This window comes from Marmota flaviventris, chromosome 5 (genome assembly GCF_047511675.1).
Source record: "Marmota flaviventris isolate mMarFla1 chromosome 5, mMarFla1.hap1, whole genome shotgun sequence".
Taxonomy (NCBI): domain Eukaryota; kingdom Metazoa; phylum Chordata; class Mammalia; order Rodentia; family Sciuridae; genus Marmota; species Marmota flaviventris.
The window spans coordinates 41,516,515-41,544,353 of NC_092502.1; the positions used below are offsets into that span (position 1 = coordinate 41,516,515).

At 39.7% G+C, this 27,839-nt stretch overlaps 1 protein-coding gene across 1 annotated transcript in view; it reads right to left on the reverse strand.

Moving 5' to 3' along the window:
* The window catches only part of Trpc7 (transient receptor potential cation channel subfamily C member 7), a 187,072-nt gene that overhangs the window by 60,293 nt on the left and 98,940 nt on the right, over positions 1 to 27,839 (reverse strand). The window contains exon 3 of the mRNA XM_071612796.1: positions 24,880 to 25,062. Within this exon, the coding sequence (XP_071468897.1) occupies positions 24,880 to 25,062 (183 nt within the window). The remainder of the gene's footprint in view (positions 1 to 24,879; positions 25,063 to 27,839) is intronic.

The following is a 27,839-nucleotide window of genomic DNA, read 5'->3' on the forward strand; positions in this document are numbered from 1 at the left end:
AGTATATGCCTATATGACCCTCTGCTGGACAGCAGATTTCTCCTGGAAGGCTCCTGTTTGTTCAATGAGTGGGTTCCATTTGAGTAAATGGCAGAGTCAGAAGTTCTCTGCTTTTAGATTGCAAACCTGGTATCATCCACAGGACCAAAGTAGTCTTCTTACTTACTGTCGCTGTGGTACGGCAGATTCTCAGCACTACTTGGCTGTGGCATCACATCTGGAAGAGCCACATGGGTACAAAAGGCTGAAGGTTTGCTTGCTTTCCAGGGGTCATGATGAACAGATAATGATTGAATTCATGTCTCTGCTGAATTCAGTTTTACTGTAGAAGTGCCAGCAGATTGGAAATAATAACAACAACTTCCTTAATTCCCAAAGGCAATTGAGTTAGGAGTTTAAAGAGCCTGCCAGGAAAAAAAAAATTATAGCACCATCTGGAGAGGTACCTTAAGAACAATGAGCCAAGGAGGAGGATGGAGTTGGAACTCAGCCCAAGGGAACTTTTGGCTACAATTTGGGGTTCTTTATTTCATATAATCTGCTTAAACACACTCTGCCTGTACCCTTTTCACAGTATTGCTTTTGAATTTCTTGCTTTTTGTTTTGGTCTTTATTTTTTGGTACTAGGGATAGAATCCAGGGCTTCAAGTACCCTAGGCAAGCACTCTACCACTGAGCTATATTCCCACCCTAAAATTTCTCGATTTTGGACCACTATCAGAAACATCCTCCTCACTGTTGGGAGGTTCCATTTTGATACATGTGTCCATGTCTCTCACTTGTTTACAGCCTTCCCTGACTCCTCTTCCATGTGTGGACCCCAATCCCACCGAATTGTGGCATGCTTCTTGGTTATTTCCACAGCTGAGATTTGTGCCAGGCAGCTGCTCACTGAGCATTCTAGAAATCTTCCAGGTGGCCAGAGGATATGGGGACTGCTGAAGGATCTTCAACTCCTGCAGATACTTCATTTCACCTGAATTTTAGTTATGTAGCTCTCTCCATTATTCTCAAAGATGTATCTCTATTCCAGTTTCCCTAGCAGAATTAAACAATCTCTCTCAGCTGTCCTTAAACAAACCTCCAGTTTTCTAAATCAAAAGGAAATACTTATACATATGCCCCAAATTGGTGGGCTGCTCTGAGGACTAGTGACTCAGCAGCATCTCTCTCACCAAAGAAAGAATGATTTTCTGATAATCATGAAGCAGCCTATGCCTCAGTCTGAGCTGCAGGAACCAAGACAAATGTCATTGGACTTCTCCCAGAGCTGTGGGTGAGCCATTTCCTGAGCACAGGTGCCTAGGCAGCAGGCCATGGCTGAACTTCCTGGAGATGGATGAAATACTGTGATTTGCAAGTGCTCACCAGGTTCTCCGACAGCAGTGAATCCAGAGAGTACAGATGACATGGCCAGAGTCCTACTGCTCTAGATGATTGCCTCTGTTCTTTCACAGTGTCATAAAGAAGCTACTCTGCATACCTAGGTAGCATTTTTTTTTTTTTTTACCCCATCTAGTGCTGTGACTTATCCTGAAACTAAAGAAGTAGTAGAAGCTGCTTCTAGAAAACTTTCTTGGATTATTTCCAACTACTTCCCTTTTTGAGACTTTGCCTCTAGCCAAGTTTCTGTGAATACCATTTCCAAACATGGCAAATGTTATCTACCCAACTGTGTTCAAAGAAGTTCCATTTAGCTCCTCTAACATTCGGTTCTAATCAGCCTTTAAAATCCAACTTCTTCTTCACCTCCCAGTTCTACTAAGTCTCTTGGTCTTCCAAGATGTCTTGGACTCCCATGGATCTAATTCTGTGGCCCCTTCATTTGGCAATCATTTCTTGAGTATGGATAGCTATACTCCTGTGTTTACATCTTATCTTTTCTATTGTTTTACTCTCCTTGAGAGAACCAACTGTCTGTGTATGTCCAAGAGTGTGCAGCCTTATGTTTTGCATGTAAGGGGTGCTCAGTAAACTTCTGTTGAATGATCAATAAATTGAATGTTCTTCTGAATCCTTTTAAGATTTGTTCCATGATTTTCCCTGTGACTAATCATCCCAGAATAGTTTCAAAATATGACAAATCCTCTATTACTCAAGGTCTGATGAACACTTAACTGTCTTCACGTCTTTACTAAAAAGTAGATAAGGAGAGATGATGAAAACTAAATGGGGCTCTTGTCTTGTGCAAAAGATTGAAATACAATTCTAAAATAGGTGTTGAGGATCATTTCTTGATCAAATGAGGATTATTTAATTTCTCTGTACATTATGTACCACTGAAAGCTTATATAAATTCAATATTTAATATCAATTCAAATATTTATATAATAATAATAATAATTACTATGATAAGGAATAATTAATTTTTTTGAGCACTCTTTTCTGCCAGACTTTGTGCTTAATAGTCATTGTATTACTTAATCCTGTATTAGTCTGCTTTCAGTTACTATAACAAACTACTTGAAGCTGGGTACAAAGAGGCTTATTTAGCTCATAATTTTAAAGGTTGTAAGTCAAAGCTTGGGTGGCCCCATCAGTTCTGCCCCTGATGAGGAGTTTTTGGTTATATCACAGTATGGCGGATGACATCATCATGGGAGCATGCAAAGCAGGAGAGATCACATGGTGAGACAGGAAACCAGAGACCAGGGAGTGGGCCAGACTTGCTCTTTTATCACAACCCAATCTTTTGAGAAATAATTTATTCTGCAAAGCCAGCTTCAATCCCTTCTGAGGGTTATGTCCCCAATGCCTAATTAACTTGCCTAGACTTCATCTCTTAAAGGTTTTACTACCTCTCAATATTGGCACACTGACAACCAAGTTTCTAGCACATGAACTCTGTAGATACACACTCAAACCATATCCAATTCATAGAAAACCCTCGCATCACTTCCTTGATGTTCATATTATTAAATACTTATTTTAAATATGGGGATAAGACACAGACTAAGTAACTACCCTGCAATTATTCACAAAAGTGATTGTTGATTAAAAGCCAATTTGACTTCAAACATAATGTTTTTGAACTATTATCTGTATTTCCACAAGGGAGATAAAACTCAGTCAGACATACCAAAGCACAAAGGACCATGATTTCTTCAAGTCTGCAAAGGCAGATGATCTCACCATCCAAGGTGTGTTAGAACTCCCATATCTCTTCATTTCTACCTATTATTCTCAGTGGAGAAAAAGATCAGGAATACACAGAAGAAAGACTCAAAGTTAATGCTCTTAACAACTCTATCCTCTTAAAAGGAGTGAGAGGTCATGCTAAAGATGAAATCCTGGGATTTTTTTTCTTCCACATGTGGAGAGGAGTAGCAGTGACTGATTCTGTGATGGCTCAAGTTTCTGGTCACCACTTTGCCAGGAACCAAGTTAATGTAGAGGTCACCTAAGCCCAGATTTACAGCCTTGAATAGTGCCAACGACGCTCAAAAAACTTCTCTGCTGAGGGAGCAAATTAGAGTCTCAGGCCCTTTGCCAAATCACACCTGACTCTGATGTCTTAGGAGGAAGAGCTGCAGTTCCAGGTGGTTCCCCAAGTCTCAGTTTTGATTGGTTAATTGTTTGTTGTTTGCATAACTCTGCAGACCTTCCTGGCTGTTCTGTCCTTTGGGTACCAAGATTCATGGAGTTGAGGACATGTGGGCTCTGTGGTCAGCCTGCTCAGTCTTAGCCCCATCCCTGACTTGTGAGGGACCAACTAGCTTAACTTCTCAGTTAACTTCTCTATAAAGTGACCATAAACATAACTAGCTCAATGGAAGTTTCAAGGGCTTAGGAAATGCATATTCCTTTTTTGGTATAAATTATGGTGCAGTTCTTACGTAGCAACATGCTATTTTTTTTTGTTGGTGGACTATTTTATTTATGAAATAAAAATCATAAGTATAAATCACTTATATCATGCATTAAAAGTTTTGATCAACCAAAATATGGTCACTAACTGAGAACCTGTTTATTTTTCATGGTTCTTAAGTAGAGAAAGAAACTTGGTCATCAATAAAAGGAATAATTATTATCGTAGTTCAAACACTTTATCAACAAGGAGAACGTAAATCCAAAGTTACTGATATCCAAACAAGAAATCTGCATGGGAATTTGTGTCCATATTTAATTAAATGAAAGAAGACAGAAATAGACTGCACATGCTTTCTTCAAATATAAACCACAGCTTCCAAACAATACAAAAATTGTAGTTCTAGGCTGATATAACTGAGGATTATATGGTTTTAAAAATGACTTCCTCAGCCATGTTTGGTGGTTTATAACTGTAACTCCAGTTTCTTGGGAGGCTGAGGCAGGAGGACCACAAGTTCAAGCCCAGCATGGACAACTTAGACTCTGTCTCAAAATAAAAAATTAAAAGGACAGGGAATGTCACTTAGTGGTAAGAGCACCCCTGAATTTAATTCCAATATTGGGAAAAAGACTTAAATAAATTAAATTTATTTAAAAGACTTAAATAAATTAAATATTAGGTGAGTTGCAAGCAGATGAAGAAATCAGAGGGCAATAGTTGGAAGTTTCTTATCTCTTTGTGATTCCAAGTTTCCCATTTTTTTTTGCAGAGAATGTGCATATAAACCAGCAATGATATATTTGCTAATTTTCCTTTTAAAAACCACATTATGTTTTATTTTTAAATTTTCATTTTAAAGTAATGCTTTAAAATTAATTTCATCTTTGTGAATTTATATTATAATGCTGATGTATATATAACATATTTTACACATATTTTATTTTTACTTGATGTTTTATGTGTATATGCAGTTTTATGGTTGAAATACACTCAAGATTTAGTGCTACTAATTTTAAATTTTAATTTTGAATTTTCAAATTTATAAAATGTTACTTCTACCAGTATTTTGATCTTATGAGACATAAAAGCTGAAATAATGGCAAAGTTACTGGTTCAAGGATAAGAAATAACACGTATAACTCCACTGTTGTAGGTCTCAGCAGCAGGTGAGAAAAAAACCTAGTCTCAGTGGTTGATAGTCATTTAACTATTCCTCAGACACACAGTACATGCTTGTTGATACCAGGTATGTGCCTTTGGGAATGGAAGATACTGTAAACAAGATGGTCAAGGCTGTGTCTGGGAAGGTTTTTAATCCCCTAAACTTGAGTCCTTCCAAACTGGATGGCAGGGAAGTTTTTTAAATTACAGCTTCCTCCTATGTTTTCCATTTGACTTAAAGTTCTCACTGAAGTCACTTTACCTATCCTTAAATATACTAAGTGCAGGCATCAGCAACTCCCTTTTCATTCTAAGTAGGCCAGCCCTGCACTCAGGAACAGCTGCTGCTCTGTCTATAACTTTGCTCTATTGCCCCAGCATCTCCTCTCCACTTGGTGCTTCTGTTTGCATGGAAGCCTCCTTCACAGGCTGGGCCCTTGCTGGCCAAGTAGACCGAACAACTCTCTGCTCTGCCCTTAGGCTTTCTCCAGCAATTCTACAGATGGGCCAGCAGGGACCCCTGTAGTGCAAGATGCTGAATTCCTTTGGACCTTGATGTCTCCTTGGCCTGTGGTTTCTTCTTTCTCTGCAAAGCTGGCTAGATTTGCTCTCCTTTGTTCCTACCTCCAGATCCCTACTATTTGCACAGAATGACACTCTTCTCATGCCTTTTTTTCTAAAGGGCAATCCTCCAACAGAATTGCTGGTAGTGATGCCCAGGGTGAAGTATGATCTGTTGTTCCATAATTTCTTCTTCCCAGGTTTCAGGCCTGCATGTTTTTGCTTTTGATGATGCCAAGTGGGGTTTTACTTGATTAATTTCATTTTACCTCCATCTGACTATGTGAGGTTGCCTTCCACTAAGGCTGGATGGAGAGAGGTATAAAATCCGGATACACATTGAGTTCATCTTGGCTTATGGGAAGGGAGGTTGAGGAGGGTTCTGAGTTCAGAACTACTGTTCACCCTTCCCACTTAAGTCTTGGCTAAATTGCTTACTTTGGGAATTTTTCTCTCAAATTTTCCTTAAAAATTAACTTTATCTCCTGCTCTTCTACTCCCTAACACCAACCTGATCAATAAATTTGGCCCAGCTCAAGTTCTTTTTCATGTGGTCTGGATTCCATGCAAATAATAGAGGAATGTGCTTATCAATGAACATCCCTTCTCCTCCAACAACCACCATAATTCTTCACATACATTGCTCACAGGACACTTTTAAGGGATGCCTCCTAATTTTCTATGTCATGCTGCCTGTTCCTATTCTAATACTTTAAGAGACATTGTTAATTAGACAAAGAACCTGACACATATCTAAGTGTGACACTTAGTAAATGTTGGCTTAATCTTCTTCTTCCTCTTCTTCTTCTTCTTCTTCTTCTTCTTCTTCTTCTTCTTCTTCTTCTTCTTCTTCTTCTTCTTCTTCTTCTTTTGTAGTGTTTGTGGCTACTGTGTCACCTGGGGTTTCTAGTTTGGACAATTTCAATTGCTCTCTTCACTTCCCCCCAAAACGTGGAAATTTATCACATCCCAAACACTGGGAAACATTTCTGGTGAAGGCACATTTTAGTCATGCAGGTGACCTCTAGCTTTTAGATGTCAAATGAGGACATGAATATTCAGCATCCAATGCAAAGGTCCCCTAGGCACTTGGGATTGCTAGTTGAGAGTAAGTAGCTCCATTTTTCATCTAGGAGCTGTGCCATGATATAAACAGTATATAAAATTTATGAGTTGGGTTAATTTTGCTCCTATTTTAATGGTTTTTTATTAAGCTATTATAAATATAATCTCTCTCTTCATAATCATATTCATATTATTCTTAATAGGGAACTGAGATTGAGTCTCACAAAATGTTTCAATATACTTGAAGTCACATCTACCTACACTCAGATTTATCTAATCATTTATGTTTCATTTCCTCAGCAGATATCTACTGAACTAGGCACTAGGAACACCAAGGTCAATAATAATGTCCTGGCTCTCATGGTCCTCTAAGTCTAGTCAGGGAAATAGTCCAACAGGCACATTTAATGTAGTTCAATCAGTGCCATGGCAGGATACCATGAATCACAGAGAAGTAGAACCCAGCCCAAGCTGGGATGAAGAGGGTCAGTGAGTAAAGGATTGCTGGGGGAGGAATTTTTGTGCTGAGTAATGAAGGCTATACTCAGGCCACCAAGAGAGTTGGGAAGAGCATGCTGAAGAGAAGGAGCAGCAAAGCATTTGGGCTCTAAAGGAATACAGATCTTGGTTTAAATCTTGCCTCTGCCTGTGACTGACTGATATTTAACAAGTTATGTTACCTCTGAGCTCATCTGTTTTATCAGGCTCATTGAATGAGAAGCACTTGGCATAGTAAAGAACATAGATTGAACACTTAATAAAATTGTTATTGTTGCTACTGAAGCCTTAGAGCACAGTGTGTCAGAAAAGTTATAGGTAACTCAGGGACCATGCAGGAGTGAAAGAAGGTGGGAAACCCTGAAGGACTTGTGAGTCATGCTGAGATGGAGACTGAATGTAACATGAAAAAGCCAGGTGCCTTGGGAATTAAAACTTGTAGTAGACTTTTACTTTTTGATATATGGGTTAGATAGCCATAGTGTAGGGTTTTGTGCATCCACACTTGCCCCTGCTGCACCCTCATGTACTAAAGAGCAGAACAACATCCTCCATTTAAATTATAGCATCAGACAGTCTCAAAAGGCTCCAGGGACACCTGATTCATGGAACCTGCCCAGTGGACAATGATAATTTATTGCAGCATCTAGTATTCTGTTTGCAGACTCTTTAAATGTTAATGACCAATAATGTAATTATGATGGGGAAAGTTCCTGGGCCAGTTGTGGGTTTAATTTAATTTACAAAGCCATCTGGAGCTATGCAAAATTCTTTTTTACATTTTTTTCCAGACCAAATTTGGATGGCTTGTAGTTACTATAATATCAAGCCTACAGCAAAGGACTACCCCCAGGCTCTGAGATCCAGAAGGAAGCACAGTGGCCTGAGGATGAGTTGACACAAGGCTTGTGGTGGATTTTATAATTTCCCCTCCCCGTGCCTCTCCAAGGGCAGGGAAGGAGCATTATTTGGCTAGTAAGGATGGGTTTCTGATAAGAACTGAGTCTCATTCATCTGTCTAAGAGGCCAGAAAAATGGCTATTTATTATGCTTAGGAAAAAAATTCATATTTGTTCCTATGTCTATAAAGACTTTGGTAATCTGGTTCTTTACATCCAGTCATTCTCTCTTTTGCGCTCTATGATCCAGCCCTACTGGATTTACTATTCCATTTACTATTCCTAAAATGCACCAAGGCCCTTCCTTCCTTCCTTCTTTCCTTCTTTCCTTCCTTCCTTCCTTCCTTCCTTCCTTCCTTCCTTCCTTTCCTACCAGGGATTGAACTCAGGGGCACTTGATCACTGAGCCACATCCCCAGCCCTACTTTGTATTTTATGTAGATACAGGGTTTCACTGAGTTGCTTAGCACCTTCCTTTTGCTGAGGCTGGCTTTGATCGTGATCCTCCTGCCTCAGCCTCCTCAGCCACTGGGATTACAGTCGTGTTCTACCTTACCCAGTACATCAAGGCCTTTCTTGACCATCCTGTCTAAAATATAAGTTCTTCCTTCCTTATTAATTTCCTTTCTGTTCTTTCACCTGGCTTTATCTTTCATCACTTAGCAACTACCACAGTTGATTATGTATTTAAAGTCTGTGATTATTAAATGTACTAAAATAGAAGAGCAATGACCTTTTTCTTTTTGTTTACTGTATTGTATCTGGACTTAGAACAGTGTCCAGTACATGGTAGAAAATTCAACAAATATTTGTTGAAAGAATAAATTCATGAATGAATCCTGTGGCTAATCTCATTGATTCCACAGTAGGAATGCTAACTCTTCTCTCCTCCCGGAAGGGATGGCATTTCTAAAGATGGCAGCAATATCTACCATCCCAATTGCTCTGGAATGCTATCTTCCTGCTCTTGGAGTTGGTCTAACTTTCAGTGACCTATTTTGACCAATAGAATGCTGCAGAAGCAATGCTGCAAAACTCAATAGGTAAAAGCATTAGAGATCTTTCAGCAGTTACCATTATTCCTGGGAAAGCCTCTTAGAAGTCCAAATCTCCTGAGACCACCATGTTGTGAGGAAGCTCAACATGGCTACACTAAGGGAGACCATATGAAGAAGCACTGAGGTGCCAGACATGTTTGTGTAGCTTTCTGACATCTTCCATCCCAGCCCAGTCACCACTTTAATACAGCTGAGCAAATGATTCTAGTATAAGAACTTCCCAGCTAAGCCCTGCTTGACTTCTTGATTCACATAATTGTAAGCAAATAAAATGATTTTTTTCCTAAGCCAATAAATTTTATGCACCAAAAGACAAGTTGAACACCTCTTTTCAGTTTACAGTTCTGAGCACTCCATCTTGTCTTCTCGGTGGGGCTTTGGGCAAGAGCTCCTTCTCTGGCCCTCAACAACCCTCACCTGCTATTAATCTTGCAAGCCTCTCCTTTCTTAGAGGAAGAAGCATCCCTCCTAATTGTTGCTACTCTCACCTTTGTTTTTGATGCTCCCTACAGCTCCCAGCCATCTGAAATCTGGCTCCTGAACTCTGTTGAAATTGCTGTCTCAAAATCTTGTTAATTTCTTTCTGGTCATCAACCTTATGAGTCTGTTCTGTGTCTTCTTTCCCTTAGACAGCTCTGTGGCCCAGATGCTGCCTACCATTCACTGAGTCTTAAACATTCTCCTTCCTTGAACCCTTCTGTGTGACTTGGTGTCTGAATAATCTGCAAGGGAGATGAACCAGTCTTGTTTTGTTGGCTGATGACTTTTCATGGGAGAATGAATGGCATTTTTGCCTCCTGTCTCTTGAGGAGGTGGTGAGGAGGACTCTGGGCTCTGGTGGTTCCAGAAGTTCACAGTTTTGGGGTTTTAGAGATTGGTCTGAAGACCACAGATAGACCTTTGGGGAGAGTGAGGCCCAGTGAAAGGAAGGAGTTGGAGGATAGTGCTTGTGTTGGAGTGATGCTTCCTGAGACTGGGGGAAGGGAGTGAGGTTTGGAAATCTTCTGTGGGGGTGGAAAGACATCAGGTTCCATTTTAACTCTGCTCTAGAGGTAGATGGACATTGAAATGGGGGTCATTCCAGAGTGTTGGAAGGGGTTGACCAATGCCAAAGTTCTTTTTTGTGGAAGTTCAGGGGAAGGTCTCAGCACCTGTCCAGTCCAGATATCTTTCTTCATTGGAAGCTTCAGGAGGGAAGAGATTCTGTCTGTTTTTTTTTTCCTGTTGTATTCCCAGCACCTAATGCACTGTCTGGGACACTGTGTGTACTAAAAAAAAGTGTTGAATGATATGATGAAAACACAACTTGGGCCAGATGATTGTGATCAGTGTTTGTTAGTGGCATCAGGTATCCACAGAAGAAGGGCACAAGATAAGAGTTCTCCTTTAGGTGGACAGGTTAGTCTTCTGGATTGTGGTATGACACAGAGGAGAATGTCCCAGACTGACTAAGATAGGATTTCCTGGTAACCTGGGCAAGACACTGAGCCAGATATCATATGATTTAGAATAAGCAAAAAATGGTGAGAGCCACATTTATTGAGTACTTATGATGTGCTAGACACTGCTCTAAATGATTTTCATGGGTTGATTAATCCTTGCAACAATTCTGTGACATAGAGACAATTGATACAACTATTAGCACTTTTTTTTTGTTTTTGTTTTTTCAAATGAGGAAACTGAAGCACAGGAAGGCTAATTGACTTGTTTGCGGTCACACAGGCAGGATGTGAACTCAGACGTGCCTGCTTCAGAGTTGGATCTATGCCAAAAAGCAGCTAACAAGTAAGAATTCTTAACAATGAGAAACATGAAGCAAACTCATATCAGTTTTTTCTGTTTCTCCGGTAATTATATACTTAATATTATATATGCATATATACAGATACTATATAAAATCTTAGTGATATAATAAAATGATACAACAGTTTAAAGTTAGAATTTTCTAGTAATAGAGTATAGCAACATGGCGTTGGTTGTGCCTTGTCTGCCACCCAGATGATATGCACCTGGTCCCCTAATTAATACTGGCTATGGACCAGAATAGTTCCTGAAAGACAACACTTGTAATGTGCTAGGAACTTGCATCTATCTGGTACTTACTAGGTACTGAAAGTTTATAAGGGAAGCATGGTTATCCCTACATTAGAGGTGAGGGAAAAGCAAGGTTAATGATTTGTCTAAGGTAACCCAGAATTATCTAGCTCCAGAGCTTATGATTCTAATCACACTCCAGAATGAAGTCTTTTTTCCATGTGATGTTGAAAGGTGTTATTTGGTTGTTTGCTTGTTTGTTTAGCAGAAACACAAATTATTTGTCTAGGAAGTAGTCAGTTATTTCAGGAAGGCATCTCTAACTACCAAGTAAAGAAATGTCAGGATATTTGTATACTGTTTGTAAATTTAAAAACCCATTACAATTATGATAGAATGAATATATATATATATATATATATATATATATATATATATATATATATATATATATATATATGATGTGTTCCCCTCCCCATAATACAAAGTCAGTTTTGTCTGGGTAGTGGTTTATTATCAGCTAAGGATCTGTAACTGGTGCTAATGAATTTGTTGAAAATTTGTTTTTGAAAACCCTCCCTAATGGGTTTTAATTTCACTAAATTCAGCCTGATGATCATTGGAAGTATCTTCCAAATTACCAATACTTTAACATCTCCTTTTTACCCAGGGAATGAAGGACCTTGTTAGAAAAGCAAGTACTATGTTTATTTAATTGCAAGTATCTGGGGGATCTAGATGAGGAAGACTAGCTGAGGATCTGGTGAGTGTAATATTCTGAGGATCTCGGTGGACTGGAGCAAGAGTGTCCTGCTCTGCAGGTTCACTTGTCTATCCCCACCATGGGAATTCCTCTGGCAGCCTACTTGACTGGTCTACCAGGTTAAGAACAGAACTCAGTACAGGCTTTTGAACAAGCTGGATGTGAGTAGGAGTCCCTGCTTGGCTTCTTGGACTTTAGGTGACTTGCTCCTCCTCTCTGGGTCTCAGTTGCTTCATTAGTAAAACAGAAAGCATGACAATGGCTGATGTGAGGATGCAGCATGTATAAGAAGGGCAGAGACACAGCTCTTGCTGGCACTTAATCAGAGAGAACCACTCAACTTCCCTTCTTTGTGAGCATCCCTCCCAAGTTCCATTTCCTCTGTCTTTGTTCTTGGCTCCAATCCCTTTCCCATGCACTATGGGCCTAGGCCTTCTTTGGGTTCTTCAGAGCTCTCTGCTGTCCATTTTACCACAAAGTCCTCCAAGTTCCAAAATGACTTCTAATTCCCCCTGCCCTCTTACCAAAAGTATACCTCTGTTAGTGTAATTTAGGAATATGAGTAATTTATTCTAACATTGGTAGATCAGACTCTCATACCTGTGTTTAGGCTGAGCCAAACACAGTGGCACCCATCTGTAATTCCAGCAACTTGGGAGTCTGAGGATCACATGTTCAAAGCCAGCCTCATCAACTTAGCAAAGCCCTAAGAAACTTAGTGAGCCTCTCTCTCTCAAAAAATAATTAATTAATAAAAGGGCTTGGGATGTAACTCAGTGGTTTAGTGCCCCTGGGTTCAATCCCTGGTACAAAAAAAAAAAAATGTCTAGGCTGATTTTGTGCCCTGAGTTGAAAAGCATTATTATTTTTTTTTTACCTCCAAGTAACAGTTATACAGATTTCTTCCTGAACACAGAATGGCCTGCAGGTCTTCATCCCCTTCTACTTTATTCCTCCAGTAGCATATTAGCCAGTTCCCCTTCTTGGATATATCATCAAACCTTGCCACTTGAACAGCCTTACTGAAGCAGGGCTACTTACAGTCATGATATACCACTAATTTGGTCACAAATGTGTAAAAAATTCCATATTGCACAAGAGTCCCAAAACCCCAAATGGAAAATGGTAAGTCTCTAATATGGAAATGCTAAGAGATATTGGTAGTGTGGTATTTGGACAGCTTGGTGGTAGGGTCAGAATTCACACAGAAAAATACTCATTTGCTTAGTAATCAAAGGAGTGCATTTTAAAATATGCATAAGATAGTATTTTGCATATATTAAATTAGGGGGGAAAATCTTAGTAGAACCCTGTGCTTGCAAAGTACTGATGAAATCAGTTCAGTTTTATACCACTGATGACACTGAAAATTAGTATAGATATTTGGGAAAATAGCTTTCAAAATGTTGCAGGAAACAGCAAATATTTATGTCCTTTGACAAAGTAGAGTTAGCTCTCAGAAATTCAACTTAAGGAAATAATAGCAAAAACAAAACAAAACAAAAAAAGAAAAAGAAAAAAGGAAATAAAAACTATATGTATGGAAACTACATGCATGGAAAAATAGTAAAATATAAATATATTTAAAAAGTGAATGTTCAGTACTAGAGAAAATGTCAACAATGATACATCAGTCTTCTACTAACAAAAATATGAATTATAGAGAACATAGAAAAATGCGTACATTCTGACGCTTGATGAATCTTATCCCAAAATTATTTCCCCTACAGCTCTAAGTATGTAAATACATATCTGTATATGGGAAAGAATTAGAAGAATGCAATCATGCATTATGCATTTTTGTTTTTCTTCTAATTATCTTTCTTATTTTTTAGATGTTTGTGCAATAAATAAAATCAGCAAGATGAGAAATGCAAACACCAAAGGCCATGTGCAGGATCCCCTTTCCATTATGGAATAGAGGATGTTCCCTTCAGCTCCTTTTCAGAGCCCCTTCTGCTGGCCTAACCTCCCCAGCCAGCCATCTTTTTCCTACCCCAGGAGTCTGCTCTTCATGCCTGTTCTTCTACTTCCTTCTCCTCTTCATATGCCCACCCCTAGACTATCAGTGAGTCCTGTAACATTATCGTACTTTTGTGCCTCCCCATGTTTCCTCTGACTAGATTGTACTACACTTTTCCTTTGACTTCTGACCTTTGAGTTCTGTCTAGCCTTTAAAGGCCTGATGCAGAGTCTACCTCTTTTTCCTTGACACTTTCCCAAACCATTTTTGTCTGAATTATTGTTTGATAAGCGGCTGGATTCAGATCACGTAACCCTTTAGGCAGACACTCCTGACAAATGAGGTCTAGGCCTTATTCTTTATATTGCCCACTGATTTGGTGAAATAATAGGTGCTACATGATTAACCACTCCTCAAGCTTGTTCTACCTGATAACACCTATCAAAATCAGAGCAGACAAAGTACTCAGATGGTGATGCATCAGATGAGTATATTTGGAAGTATACACAAGATGAATTTTTAATACTTCTTTGTGTGTGTGTACAAATATATAACAACAAATTCCATTATTAGGTACAACTATAATGCACTAATAAACAATGTGATAAAATTGTTGTACTTCTGTAATAAGTATATTATGAATCTATTATAAGTATACTAATAAGTATGTAATAATTGTAAAAATATAAATTAATTTATGATTTATTCAGATGCAATTTAGAGACCAAGTTTTATTAATTTTGTTAAATAGTATTTTGAATTTAAGTGACTTTTTGTTGTTTTTAAGTAAAATAAAGCCATTAGTCAGGATCTACATTTCATTACAGTTGATGACAATAGTTATAGGAGTTCATGAATGAGACAAATAATGCCTAATCTAATAATTCATCATGTGCTACTTTCCTATTTATCTCATTTACATCCTCAAATGTAATAACTTTGTGGGTTTCTTCCACAGCTTTTAGGAATGCATTTCGCCTTGAACTTGAGATTATGTTGTATTTCAGAAAAATAATTGGAAGAAAACTCAGGTATGGTTCATTCATTCATTCATTCACTTAATAAATATTTTTGAGAATCTTCTGGCCTGCGTTTGTTCTAGGTTAGGGTTATGGTGGTGAGCTGTCCTAGGGATATAGGACTTATTGTGTTGAGGGAAATGGATAGTAAACAAAGTGAACAAAAGAAATAAACAAGATTCAATGAGGGAACTGGGATGGAGAGAGAGTGATGGGGAAGGGAACATGATAGTGACCATGTTCAGACAGGGTGGTCAGAAGGCCATTGATCTCAGTCTTTAATGCGGAGGAGGATCAGTCAGCAGAGATCTGCAGGAAAGGGACCAGTAACTTCACTGGGTTTAGAACTAGTGTGGAGTGTTTAAGGCACAGAAAGGCAGGTAGTACCCCTGGAGGCTAGGGAGCAGGAAAGGGCTTTGGTATAAAATGAGTTAAAGAGGAAGGCAGGAGCCAGATCATGCAGCAGCTTGTAGGCCATAGTTAGTGGTTGAAATCTGAGTACTTTAGGGCATGAGGATATTGGTTTCTTGCCAAGATCCCTCTTACTAGGAAAGAGCACCCAGCCCTACATGCTGGGGTGCTGGCTGCTGAGGGCTCATAGATACACTCTTTTTCAGAAATTCCCTCCAGCCAATGGGAACCACTTTGTCAAGGAATACTTATATTTATGTCCCCACCTTGGGAGATCTGCAACTGGTGACTGACTGATATAGGTATACAAAAGGCCAACCCTTAGCTTAATGTGGTGCAAATCTGTGGAGCTACCGCACACTCCACTCCAAGGTGCCTCTCGAGATCAAACTGAGGGAGGACTTCTCTGAAACCACCTCTTAATTTAGCTTCTTCTCCTTCCCCATCCTACTTCTGCCCCTCCAATGTAGGTTTCTCATGAGATCATGGTTTTAGTAAAACAGAGCTTACAAGAGCCCTTAACTTAGGCTCTGCTTCCAGTAGTGATGAGTAACAGACTATACCTGGCTTATAGATGAGAGCTATAAACTGGGGCATGAAATAATTCAATTATTTAATTTTTTCCTGGTGTGTGTGTGTGTGTGTGTGTGTGTGTGTGTGTATGTGTCTGTCTGTCTATCTGTAGGGGAAAGAGAAGAGGAAGGCAGACCTGTTAATTATATGCTATTGTCATCATCTAGGCATAATATAACTATGGCTTAGATTACATAAAGCATCCTCATTAAACAGAAATTTTCATCTGCAATTATACTTACAAAACTTGCCTTCCATCAAGAAAATGTGCAATTGACTTTAGGCAGATGAATGTTAAAAAGAATAATGCACTTTGGCATATAATGGGAGGAATATGTGAAAGTTAAAATGCTTATTGAAAGTCTAAATCTATTTATGAGCATTTAGTACAAAATAATGTGATAGAAATGTGCAGTTGGTCTTTAGCTTAATTACTGGAGTTAGTCATGGGTCCTTGGGGGAGATTGTAGTTTCTAAGATCTATTGAATTCTGGGATAAAAGTGACAATTTGAAAATGGCTTTTGTTATCTTTCCCACTTTGGGCTAGTAAATATTTCTGACTGCATCTTTTCTGGAGGGCATTAAGGGGGTGTATGTTTCTGTCTTGAATGCTACTTAAAAATTTCTCTTCCTGATAATCCCCAAATAAGGAGGTAATAGTAATCAGACTCTGACTTTCTTAACAAACACAGCACACAATGGATATGATGTTGGTTAAACAAGCCAAGTCCACATGGTTTAGGAAACATAATAACCAAGGAGAAAAACAATGCTTTGGAGAATTATGCTTTCACACAAATATTTATGTATGACAAGAGCTGAATGTAAGGCTGCAAAACATCCAAAGGTAATCACGTTCTGCCCTGCTGTGACAAACCTTACTTTAAAGATCTGAAATCTCTTTTGCAAATTCACAGCGCTATCAGTGTATTAGAGAAAGTCTTGTCAGGTGATTTGCAGCATGCCTGAAGAAGGGCAGAGAGAAAGCATCAGACACTTTTTCTTCCCTTCCTCTTCACTGTAAGTGTGGTGGGATGTGGGAATGGGGCAGCAATGAAGGCTAATAAGAGGAGGGAGCACTCCCAAGGTCCTCTGCATAGCACTCAATGAAGCACTCACTCAGTGATCTGAGCTCTCTTCAGGAAGCAAAGTCCTCAGTAACTCTCCCTGACTGTGCAGCATTCCCTGGGAGCCATTCACTTCTCTGCTCTCTCCCTATAGACTTCCAGGCCAAAACCTGATTTAGGCTTCCCTGGATAATAAGAACTCTTTTCAAGTTACAAATCCCAAATGAGCATGCAGTTGGCAATGGAAGGACTGTATATGACAGACCCAAACTCTGGGGCCAGTCTCAAACATCACCTGGATTCTAATGGGTTTTAATCACAAGTGGGAATTACAATTGGAAAAGCAATAAAGCCTTTGATGTCCCACTGAATATACCATCTATTCATATAGTCAAATTGGAGGCTGTACATTATATGTAGAATGTGTACTGTTCTCAGCTATCAGAGATCAAGATAAATGAAGAGAGGCTCCCACCTTCTGGGAGCTCCATCTTTATAAAATTTGAAATAATTAGCACATCTTTAGAAAATACCAGCTGCTGTGTGCCCACCCAGATGAACTGGATTAGACACTCTGTTGGTGGGGTCCAGGCAGTGGTATTTTTAACAAAGCTCCCAAGTAGTTTTCTTACTTGGAATTTGGGCCCATCATTTGAGAGCCACTGGTCTTGAGAGATACAATATATCCCATATAACTACAATCCCTGCCCCCAGGGCCTTAAAGTTAAGGGGTCATGGCCTAGATCCTGAAAACTAGCCCAGAGGTTCTCAGCAGGGAATGATTCTGGCTTCCCAATTTCCCCAAAGACATTAGAGATAGTCTGGATGGATACGTTTTTTGGTTGACAAAATTGAGGGGAGGGTGCTACTGGGTAGAGGCCAGGGATTCTGCTAAAACTCTTATAATGCGCAGAAGAATCCCCATGGCAAAGAATTATATGGCCTAAATATTAGTAGTGCTGAGGTTGGGAATTGCTGATTTAATCTTAAAGGTAGTTCTCTTATAAAACCAAGATGGCAAACAGCTTCCTTTATCTAATTTATATGTACTTACCATGTCTTAGGGACATTATGTGTGGTAAGAAACATTGACTGTTGTTTATTAGGTACTATAATTTGTTCCCGTTATATGGATGAGAAAATCAAGGTGCAGAAATTAAATAATTTGTCCAATGGCACATATCTAGTAAGTAAAAGACTTGTAACTCAAACATGGGCAATCAGGCTCCTGGCCACAACATTTTACCACTGCCCAATAGGTTCTATTTTTCTTTGGGGAATTTTTCCAGGCAGAAGAGGTATCATAATTACATAATGTAATTTTTCTTTTGTTTCTGAAGATTTTCTGCTGGAGGAAAACAAAACTTCCTCATGTAAAAGATAGCCCTTCTGAGCCAGGTGATTAATACACTGATCATTTTTGTGCCACATGGCCAGGCTAGAGCCATGAAAGTGCTCAGAGGAATCCCCAAAGAGGATGATGATTGATGCTTTTGACACTAACAGCGTTTGTCAGCTACTGGCATCATGCAGTGCAGTTGGGGTAGTGCCTGACCGGCCAAACTGTCTGTGACAGCTCTGATCTCCTTAACTCTGAGCATCTGTTAGAATGATGCCTCAGCAGGAAAACACAGTGGGGAATGTCTGCTCAGAGCATGTGAGTGTCTGACTGGCCCCTCAGATGTCCTCTAGAAAGGCCTGATGTCCCCAGGTCCCCTGTGCTCACTGGCTCTGCCTTGTGCTTTGTGCAGACAGAGGAAATGAAACAGGACCCAGCAGAGGTCATTTACCCTCTCTCCGGGGTCCTACCCATGGTCACTACACTAGGGAGAGGATGTATGCCAGTTGTGTATCTGATCCTGGGCATCATTCTGTCTCTGAGAGGCTCTTGAGGGTTACACAGTGTCTGCTCTGTCTGTGAGGGCTGCAGGCTAGCAAATGAAATGCCTTGTCTGAAGCCACGTTTCTACTAAGTGGGAACTCAAGCAGCCAGGCTCCCAGCCATAACACTATACTTCTACTCAACAAATTCTGCTTTCTACTAGGAGTTTTTCCAAGTAGAAAATGGGCCCATTTATGGCATGACTGTAAAGTGTGCATAAGATGATCATTTGGCCCAATTTTAGACAGGCAATATAGATGGAAATGGTCCTTCCACCACTGTCCTCCCTCCTTGACATTCTTCGCTGAGGGGAACCTTCCATGGGACACATTTTATGTTCTTCTGGCTCCAAATCCATAAAAGGATCTTGAAGTTGGCATCAGGAAATAGAAGTTTATGGAGAACACTGGCTTGGCTTGTTACCGTCCTTTGTGGAGTCCTTCCATTTCTATTAAGAATGCAGGCGACTGACAAAGGATTACAGTCTGCAGTCTTATTCACCTCTCTCTGCAGTCTCCCACAGAACTTTTCATGAACATTATTTTCTTTTTACTTCCTCAGTCTGCCTTCTACCTCAGGTGGTGATTCTGCTTCTTACTTAGAGAAGTTGAAGCTCTCAGTATGAATTCCCTCAGCTTTTCTCCTGTGGTAATCATTAGTGCTATTTCCCAAATTGCTCTGTTTTTCTCTCCATTCAAACCATGGCAAGATTCTACTTCCTGATCCTTCTGGAGGTGGGGTAGGAGGTCTGACTAATTCTTCATAAAGTGAGCAGGAACAAAGAGTGCCACATCCAGGTAAAAGCATGTGATTGTTGGGGTAAGGCTCTAGGTCTAGGCTCTGGGTTTCTACCTCTTGGCATGGTGGAAACATTTGACATGTTGGCTATTCTATCGGCTTGGGTTCCTTGAATGGATCCTGTTCTAAGATGGAAATAGGATAAACAATGAATAAATCTTAATTTGTTGAAAAGTCACTGCAGTGTTGGTTTTCTTTGTCAACACAGCACAACTTAGCCTATCTTGACTAATATCCTGTCCCTTTCATCCAACAAAATGCTGTATCCACACCCATCCTTTTTTGCTTCAAGACTTTCTCAAAGGATAAGCTGTCTCCCTGGATATCCTAATCTTTACAATCACTCTTGATTAGCCCTCAAAAAATAAAATAAAATAAAATAAAAAACCAGAAAACAAAAAGCAAACACCCAACAACAACAACAACAACAACAAAAAAGCAAAACAAAAATAAAAACCAAATCATTTAGCACTTTGCATTGTCTGGAAGGCTGCATTGTCTGGCCTGTCTTTAGCCTCATCCCACACCTCACTTCTCATGCCCTCTAACTTGGTCACATTCTCTTTCTTTTGGTTCCTCTTACTTGGTTTCTTTTCACCTCAGGACCTTTGGATATACTTTAAATATGATCTTTCTGCCAGAAATGCCATCCCCACCACTGGTTCACTGTTCATATTCTTTTGCTCTTGAAGTATGAGCTCCTTAGAGAAATTTCATTGACTTCCCTACTTATGTCATATCTGCTTTTAGAAGCTCTCATAATTTCATGTTCTTTTCTTCATAACACTTACAATTGGAGTATTACAAGTTATTTGTGTGATGATTTGATTAAGGTCTGTCTTCCCCCTTGATGGCCAAGATCATGCCACTTTCATTCATTACTATGTCCCCAGTGTTTGGCAAATCACACTTTGTAATCATTCAGTAAAAGCCTGTTGAAGGTACAAATGAGGATGCATAGCCATGCGGTCCAATTTGGTAACCACAGGCTACATGTTGAACTTTAAATTAATTAATTTTTAAAGATATAAATACTTGTTCCATAATCACACCAGCCTCAATTCCAACGCTAATTAGCCATATGAGTCTTATAACTCCCATATTAGACAGTAGAAAATAGAACATTTTCCATTATCATAGAAAATCTTATTGGATAGTCTTGGCACTATCAAGTCCAGGAGCTAGTACATGGCATGAATGCCTTCAAGTGTCTGGTTCTTGGCAAACTTTCAGCCTATTTCTTTCCCTGTAATGATAAAGCCACAGGGAAGAATCACTCTTCTAAACACATTCTCTGAACATGCTTCTCTTTCTCAGGGATCTGTGGGCTGCCTAAATTGCCATCCTATTTAGCACTTCCCATTCATCCCCCCACCCTCGCCATATATTTCTGTGAAATTACAACATTGGGAAAATTTTACTAAGGTCCCAAACAGTGCTAGCCAGTGTTTCCTTTGGCCTATATATTGCCCCTTTCCCATTCCTGTGTGCCCTGCTCAGACAGGATTGTATCCTTTGTTCACTATTTCTGCTATCACTACATAAGCTCCTCAAGAGAAAGGTCTGGGCCTGGGTCTTCCAGTGTGCTGAGCACAGAACTGGTGATATGTAGACATCAGTAGATATTTGTTAAATGAGGAATACGTAAGTGAATGAAAATCATAGGGAATACTATTTCCTTAATTCAGTAGCATGAGGAAAAAGGGAAGTGTGTTATTGAGGTAGAGACAGTAGGGTCTTCCCAGGACCCTGTGCTCTTATCTTCCTCCCCATGGACATGTATCAGACCCTTATTTTGTGTGAGAATAGCTTCTGAAGTCAGGAATAACCCCTAAGTTCTTGGGTCTTGAAGGCTTGGGAGCAGTGGAACTGTTTCTTGAGGAGAGTGGGGGCCTCTCAGTTGAATGGAAAGATGGCTCATACCATGATCAGAGTCCAAGCCAAGCTGCACCCCACAATGATAGAACTGGGAGCCAGCCGGAAATCTGAAACAGAGATTAGACTGTGAATTTAACTTTGCTCAGATAGTTAAGTAGTTAAGGGGCTCCCTCCTGTGCAGAGGTTGCTTCTGTTAAAGTCATGGGATATTTGTCCCAACTCACCCACTAGACTGATAGCTTATATACTGTCTTATTCTCTTTGGATTCTCTAGCAGGCTGAGGTTAGTGTCTGTAGATCCTATGGGTGGCTAAAATGATTGATTAGATGGAACTAATTACCCTTGTTGGAGATGCTGCATGATAACAGATATGCTTTCTGCTCTGATAATAATCTATTTTGCCAAAAATATTCTCATGTCTTCTTTGTGATTTTTTTTTCAGTAGCAGGCCTTTGCTTAATTATGCCCATCTCCTTTGAAGATGAAGTTATAGCTTCTGTCATGCAAACAGGGCATTCTGAGTTTCTTTGCTCCATCCTCCTTTAACAATTGAGCCTACAGGACTAATGGCCACATAGTTCTCTTATAGTGACTAGGATATTCACCTGATCCTCATTAAGGCAGACTGGAGGAAGGAATGAGAAGAGATGATATAGGGGAAGGAAGGGAAAACAGCATTATGGTAAGTTCAGAGATGGAGAAGCAACAAAGAAGAGAGAGACAAGTTGTCCAATAAACAACTGGTCCATTGAACAAGTTGAACAGGGCACCAAGACCTGTGTCTGGATGTCTGTGACATGTCACTGAGCACACCACACACTGGGTTCCCTTTAGGGGTGCAGCCTGGGTCCAAATGAGCCAAATTGGGATCCAGACTGGGTCTTCATAATTGGTGGGCCTGGAAATCCCTTATGCATTTATTTAGAGTCAGTTTATGTTATGAGAAGAAGGCCTTTGAGAAGGAGATTTAGGTATGATTCCCTGGGGCTGAGATAGAGAGATGGAGAAGACTGTTATCCAAAATGGCCCTGGAGGAGGAGGTCTTTTTATTCTAGAGTAGTGATGTACATTAAGGACTCAATAATGTCTTTAAGCATAGAAATCTGTTTGACTATGTTAACTTAAGGTCTCCAAATCTATTTGAATACAACACATTTTCTTTCCCTCTCTTTTTCTTTTTAAGGTAACACCTCATTAGCAGCTCAAGGAACTGCCAAGAAAAACTAGTTTTCTTTGATTACTGGACTAATGGGTTGATTTTTACATCATGTAGACAGAGCCATAGGAATTTTTTATGGTTTAATATTCTAGCTATATCAGATATAAAAGGCAGTATATTTGTAAATAGGCCTTGGTGCTAGTTAGTTTATAACTCAAATATCCAGGTTAGATTGTGCCTACACAAGCATGGTAAAGTTAATAAATTAAAAATGGAAGTGCATTATAATATTAGTATGCCTTTTTGATATTAGATATTTTCACCAGTAATTCATAATAGAATAAATGTCAAGGAAAGTTTCGAGTCTGCCTACTATTGCATAATGGTATACATGGTTTGAGAGAATTTATCCCCAGGAAATGAGCAAGGCTGGCATTTTATGCTGGTCATTGATCATCTTCCTGCCTATGGATGGCAGCAGACATTTGACATTCATGATGGATATTCCTGAGACCTTTATGACTCTCCTAATTGGAAAATATCACTAGAGCAAATAATTTCCCTCACGAAAACTTTTTATTCTGAACTAAACCATCATGTTTATGGAGGGCTTCACTTTTTCTTGTCATTCATTATCAGGGCCATTTGTACTTGGTAATTGACAATGAGAGGGAACATGTAGCTGTGAGGAAGTGGCAAGACTTCTGTATTTACTGAGTACTCTACCATTGATGACAGTTTTGCTAGACTTATTTTATGTTTCAGAAAAATGGCTAATATCTGCATGCCATGGACTCTTGAAATTGCTCATGAATAGCTGAAACTGTGACTGTAAATTTTTAAACATCAAGCATCATCTCCTGTTCTCTGGCTTTTCAAAGACATCTTCACTTTCGCCATGTGCTAAGTGGCAAGAAGATACTCTGGATTGGGGAGGGAAGAAAATGTTTGCAGTTTTGGAAATTCGAGCTCACCTTTACTAGCAGGTTTGTGTGAACTCAAGGGCATGGATATCTCAGTAGTTTCAGGAAGTGATTGCCATGGTTTGGTAAAAAACATCAGGGAGTTCTTGACTTAGTCTAAAAAAAATGTATTTCCCTGAGCTAAGAAAATATCATTATACTTGAAACCACAATCTGACTTTTCCAAGCACCCCAATAAACTCTCTGCTTTCTAATATGAATCTCAAGGCTACCTTTTCCATGGTTTATCAATATGATCTTTGGGACTCAGAGTCTTAGGAAAAAATCAATTTTTTCTTAGGATTTGTGATTATTATTGAAGTAAAATGGCAGAAAGATTTTTTATCAAACTTGGAAGCTCTTTCTAGATGAATCCCACAGATTCATGTCATTTCTTGAAGACTGGTTGACCTCACACAAAGTAAGATAATCAGGGGAGAGGAGACATGTCCAGTGGCCAATTTGGGAGGTATTAAAAATACTTTTCATGTTTGACATGTGAAATAGCCACCCCCACCCCCACCCCCCCCCAAAAAAAAAAAAAAAACAAATCCTCAAAGACAGATCCACTCTGCCTTGCTCATATAGAAAGTCCACTGACATTTAACCATGTAGGTTTTTGGAGCTTTCCAGTTTTCATCAGGATGAATGATGTCAGCCAATAGAGCAGATTGTATAGAATTCAAATATATACAAAATGAAACTACAAGTGACTTTTGCTCCTTAGGACCCTAATCTGACCAGACACTACAGATGCAAGGGTTATTGGGTGACAAGAGTCATTACAGACATGTTGATATCTATTGAGGAGGTGGAACAAGCTTACTTTTGGAAAAGTCTACTTAAGCTTCCCACTAAGGGCTTTCATATGACTTTGAAGTAAATTTCTCTAATCCTTTGAGGACCATGGCTGCCACAAATCCTTTACACTAAACCATTTTCTACACAATTAATGCTATTGAAAGACCTGAGTTATGTGTTTCTCAAGATTTGGAATTGGCTTGCTAGTAATGGGATTCCTCACTGTGACACTACTGCCAGTAGTCTGGAGTCTGAAAATCTCTTCTGTTCTCCAAGTTAAAGGTCTAGTCATGGACTGACTCATGATTCCTCTCTCTCTCTCTTTGGAGGCTGGGAATTGAGATGGGAAAAGGTGGTGGGATCTGAGCAGCCCTGTAAGACTGGCAGTTTTCTGTCTGGAGAGAATTTGGGTGTAATCACAGTCGCTTTGCAGGAACATGAAATATAAGCACAAAGCTAGGCCAGCTGCCCTGTGAAGTGAGGCAGGAAGGCCAAGAAAGATGGGAAATCTTACCTTCTTGACTTCATATTTAATGGCGAGTTTGATCCGGCTCAAACTTGGACGGTGGTGGTCGGACCAGACTTGGAAGTTCACATCACCATTTAAAATCGCCTCCACCTCTTCTGTGTCTCGGCACAGGTCCAGCACGCCCACCACAAAATCCTTGCATTGCATAGATAACTTCCTGTAGTCGTTCTAACAGAATAAAGAAAAATCAGGGGTGTGTCACACTGAGCCCCACAGATCGGCTTGCCCAGCACAGCAGTGTCAATTAGCAATTGTCCAACAAGTGTGAACTTAACGGAGCACATTGGAACCAAGGGCAATTGCTGAATTCAGAAGACAGGGCTGTTTCTCTTGACACACAACCTAGAGGACATTCTTCTCTAAGTCAGCACTTGTCAGAGTGTAGTCCACAGATCACTTGCATTAGAGTTACTTTAGATCATGCCAAAATTGTAGAATTCATGGGAATGAGGTCCAGGAATGTTTTTTTTTTTTTTTTTTTTAAAGTTTGCTCTTTAAATGATTTGAGTACCCGCCATAGCCCATCCAGGCTTTTTCAAAGCAGCAAATCTTTGGGCCTAATTACTAGCCAATTGTAAGGGAGGAGTAATAAGGAAATGAACTTTTAAGATGCTAGAAATAATACCTTACTCATTTAGCACCAACCTAAAATAGTGACTGCTCTGCATAGGAATTTACTAGAAAGATAAGGCTGATACACTGAAGTTGGAAGAAATTTAAACACAGGTATGCTTTTTATATGTGCTAGAAAATTGCTTGTAACTTACACATTTAAAACTCCAATGCAATTTACACTTTACAGGATTCTTTCTTACTACAAATCCATTTGTATGGCAAATCATGGCTCCTTAAATTACTTGACTGATGAGTAGACACTTTTAGTCTTGAACTTTTTGTTGTTTCACTTTTTTAATGAGTTGCTCCTGGGATACTCTTTTCCTTTCCCTAGGTATATCTTTCCAACCATCTTTGAGAAGTTTCCTTCCTTCCTTTCTTAGCAACACACCAACTTCTCTCCCTCCCAAACACACAGCTTAATTTCTAGATAATGATCCCAAATGTTGGACAAAAGAATGTTTCATGTCACTCTCATACCACTACTTCCCTCCAAATATATTCTCCTGAGGCTTCCTTAATGCTTTATTGGTTGAAACCAGTCTATTTAGAAACTACATAAGGACCAGATGTCACTTTCAATGTTAATCAATGTCAACAACCCTCAGACTCATAAATAGTAGTTGGCAATAGGAGAGCAGTTTTGCTTTTCCGGAGCCCGGATTCTTCAGCAAATAGGTGGGAGCCTGGCAAACTGCAGGAGCTCAGCTATTTTTCTGAGTTAATGATTCTTGTCTCCTTCCAGGGCTGCTGCATCAAAATGTCACTTTGCGTTAGAGAGAGAGGTAAGTAAATGCTTGCTTGCTGGGAAAGGGAAAAGGATCATGAAAATATTTTCAGATGAGAATGGCTACCCTTCATTTTTATGTATAATTTAGGTAGAATAAGGAAATTTTAAAAATTATGAGTAGAAAAAGGACTACTCAGCTTAGGCAGATTGTCATGGAGAAAAATTTGGGTAAGATACTTAGAGTGTCCTAGGTTTGGGCATCTATTGGGTGGTGGTTGGGTGGTGACATGAAGAGTTGTATTCTGTGCTTCTCCATCCCTAACAGTCACCCATTCACATTCATTCTTCATTGAGGAGCTACTGTGTACCAGGCACTAAGTTAGCCAAGAATGAGGCCAATGTGGTTTCTAAGTAGTGAGGCTGAAGGAGGCTGGGGATTCATCCTTAGGGTCCCATAAGGGTAATGCCAAGTAAAACTTGCTCAGAGTTTGTCCTGGCTAAAACATTTTGGAGACTGCTGAAGATCCAGAGTTGGGAATCTCAGCATCTCAGCGTATAATACACTGGGCTCAGCAAAATGGAGAAGATGGTTCACCTCACCACATTGACCTGACCCATTCAACTCTGGCAGTCCCTCTGTTACAACTGACATTTCCTGAATCTCCTTGCCCTGAATGTCAGTTTTCCTGGTAAAATGGAACCTGTTGGCTAGATATACATCAACTCTTGGTGAAACTCCTACCTGGAACTGAATGCATGAATGGGTACATGAAGTAGAAAAGGCTTGCCTTAGCCTTTGGTCCAAGCTCCCACACTGGGAACAAGTCAGGTTATATGGCACTATACATGTTTGGGTTCTGCAGAGTTTGAAGCAGGAAGTGCTCCTTCATTAGAGGCTGTCACTTTCCTGGGCTCTTTTACCTAGCCTGCCCATCAAAAAGGAGGCACCAGAGCAGCCAAAGTGGATAATTACATTTTTGTCTTCTGCATTAGACACAGGATGTATGTCAATAAGGCTGGTATCTGCAGGTGGCTGGAGGGAAAAGAGAGAACCCAGGCCTGCCAGAGAGGAGATTCTATGGTCATGTATGGTGGCAGAGGGTTATAGGCGAAACCTCTAAAGAATTAGGATGAGTATGCTTAATTGGGTCAACCCTGAGCTCTTGAGCCTTCCAAGACATACCCCTCACTGTAGTTGAGGTAGATGAGATACATGTCTAAGACATCAGACATGCTCTTTAAATTTTTAAAAAATATATTCCTATATGCTGAGGTTCCCCAGTCCCAATGGGTGACAGGTGTATCATCTAGCTCAATTTTTTATAAAAAGTCATGATGGAAAGGCTATCACCATTTCCAACTTAAAGATGAGGAAACTAAGACAGAGAGATAAACAGGCTGAATACACTTCTCTTTCTTATATTAGTTACTGATCTATGGGTCACTCTCTCACCTTTGGTGATTTGAACTCCTATCTCACTCCCACTGTCCCTCCGTTGCTGCTTTTGTTATTCTTGGCAGTTTCAATATCTTGAAAGATGACTTTCCCAATACCCTGCCCTCTCACTTTCTTGACAGATCCTTTTCCAGTGAGCTCATC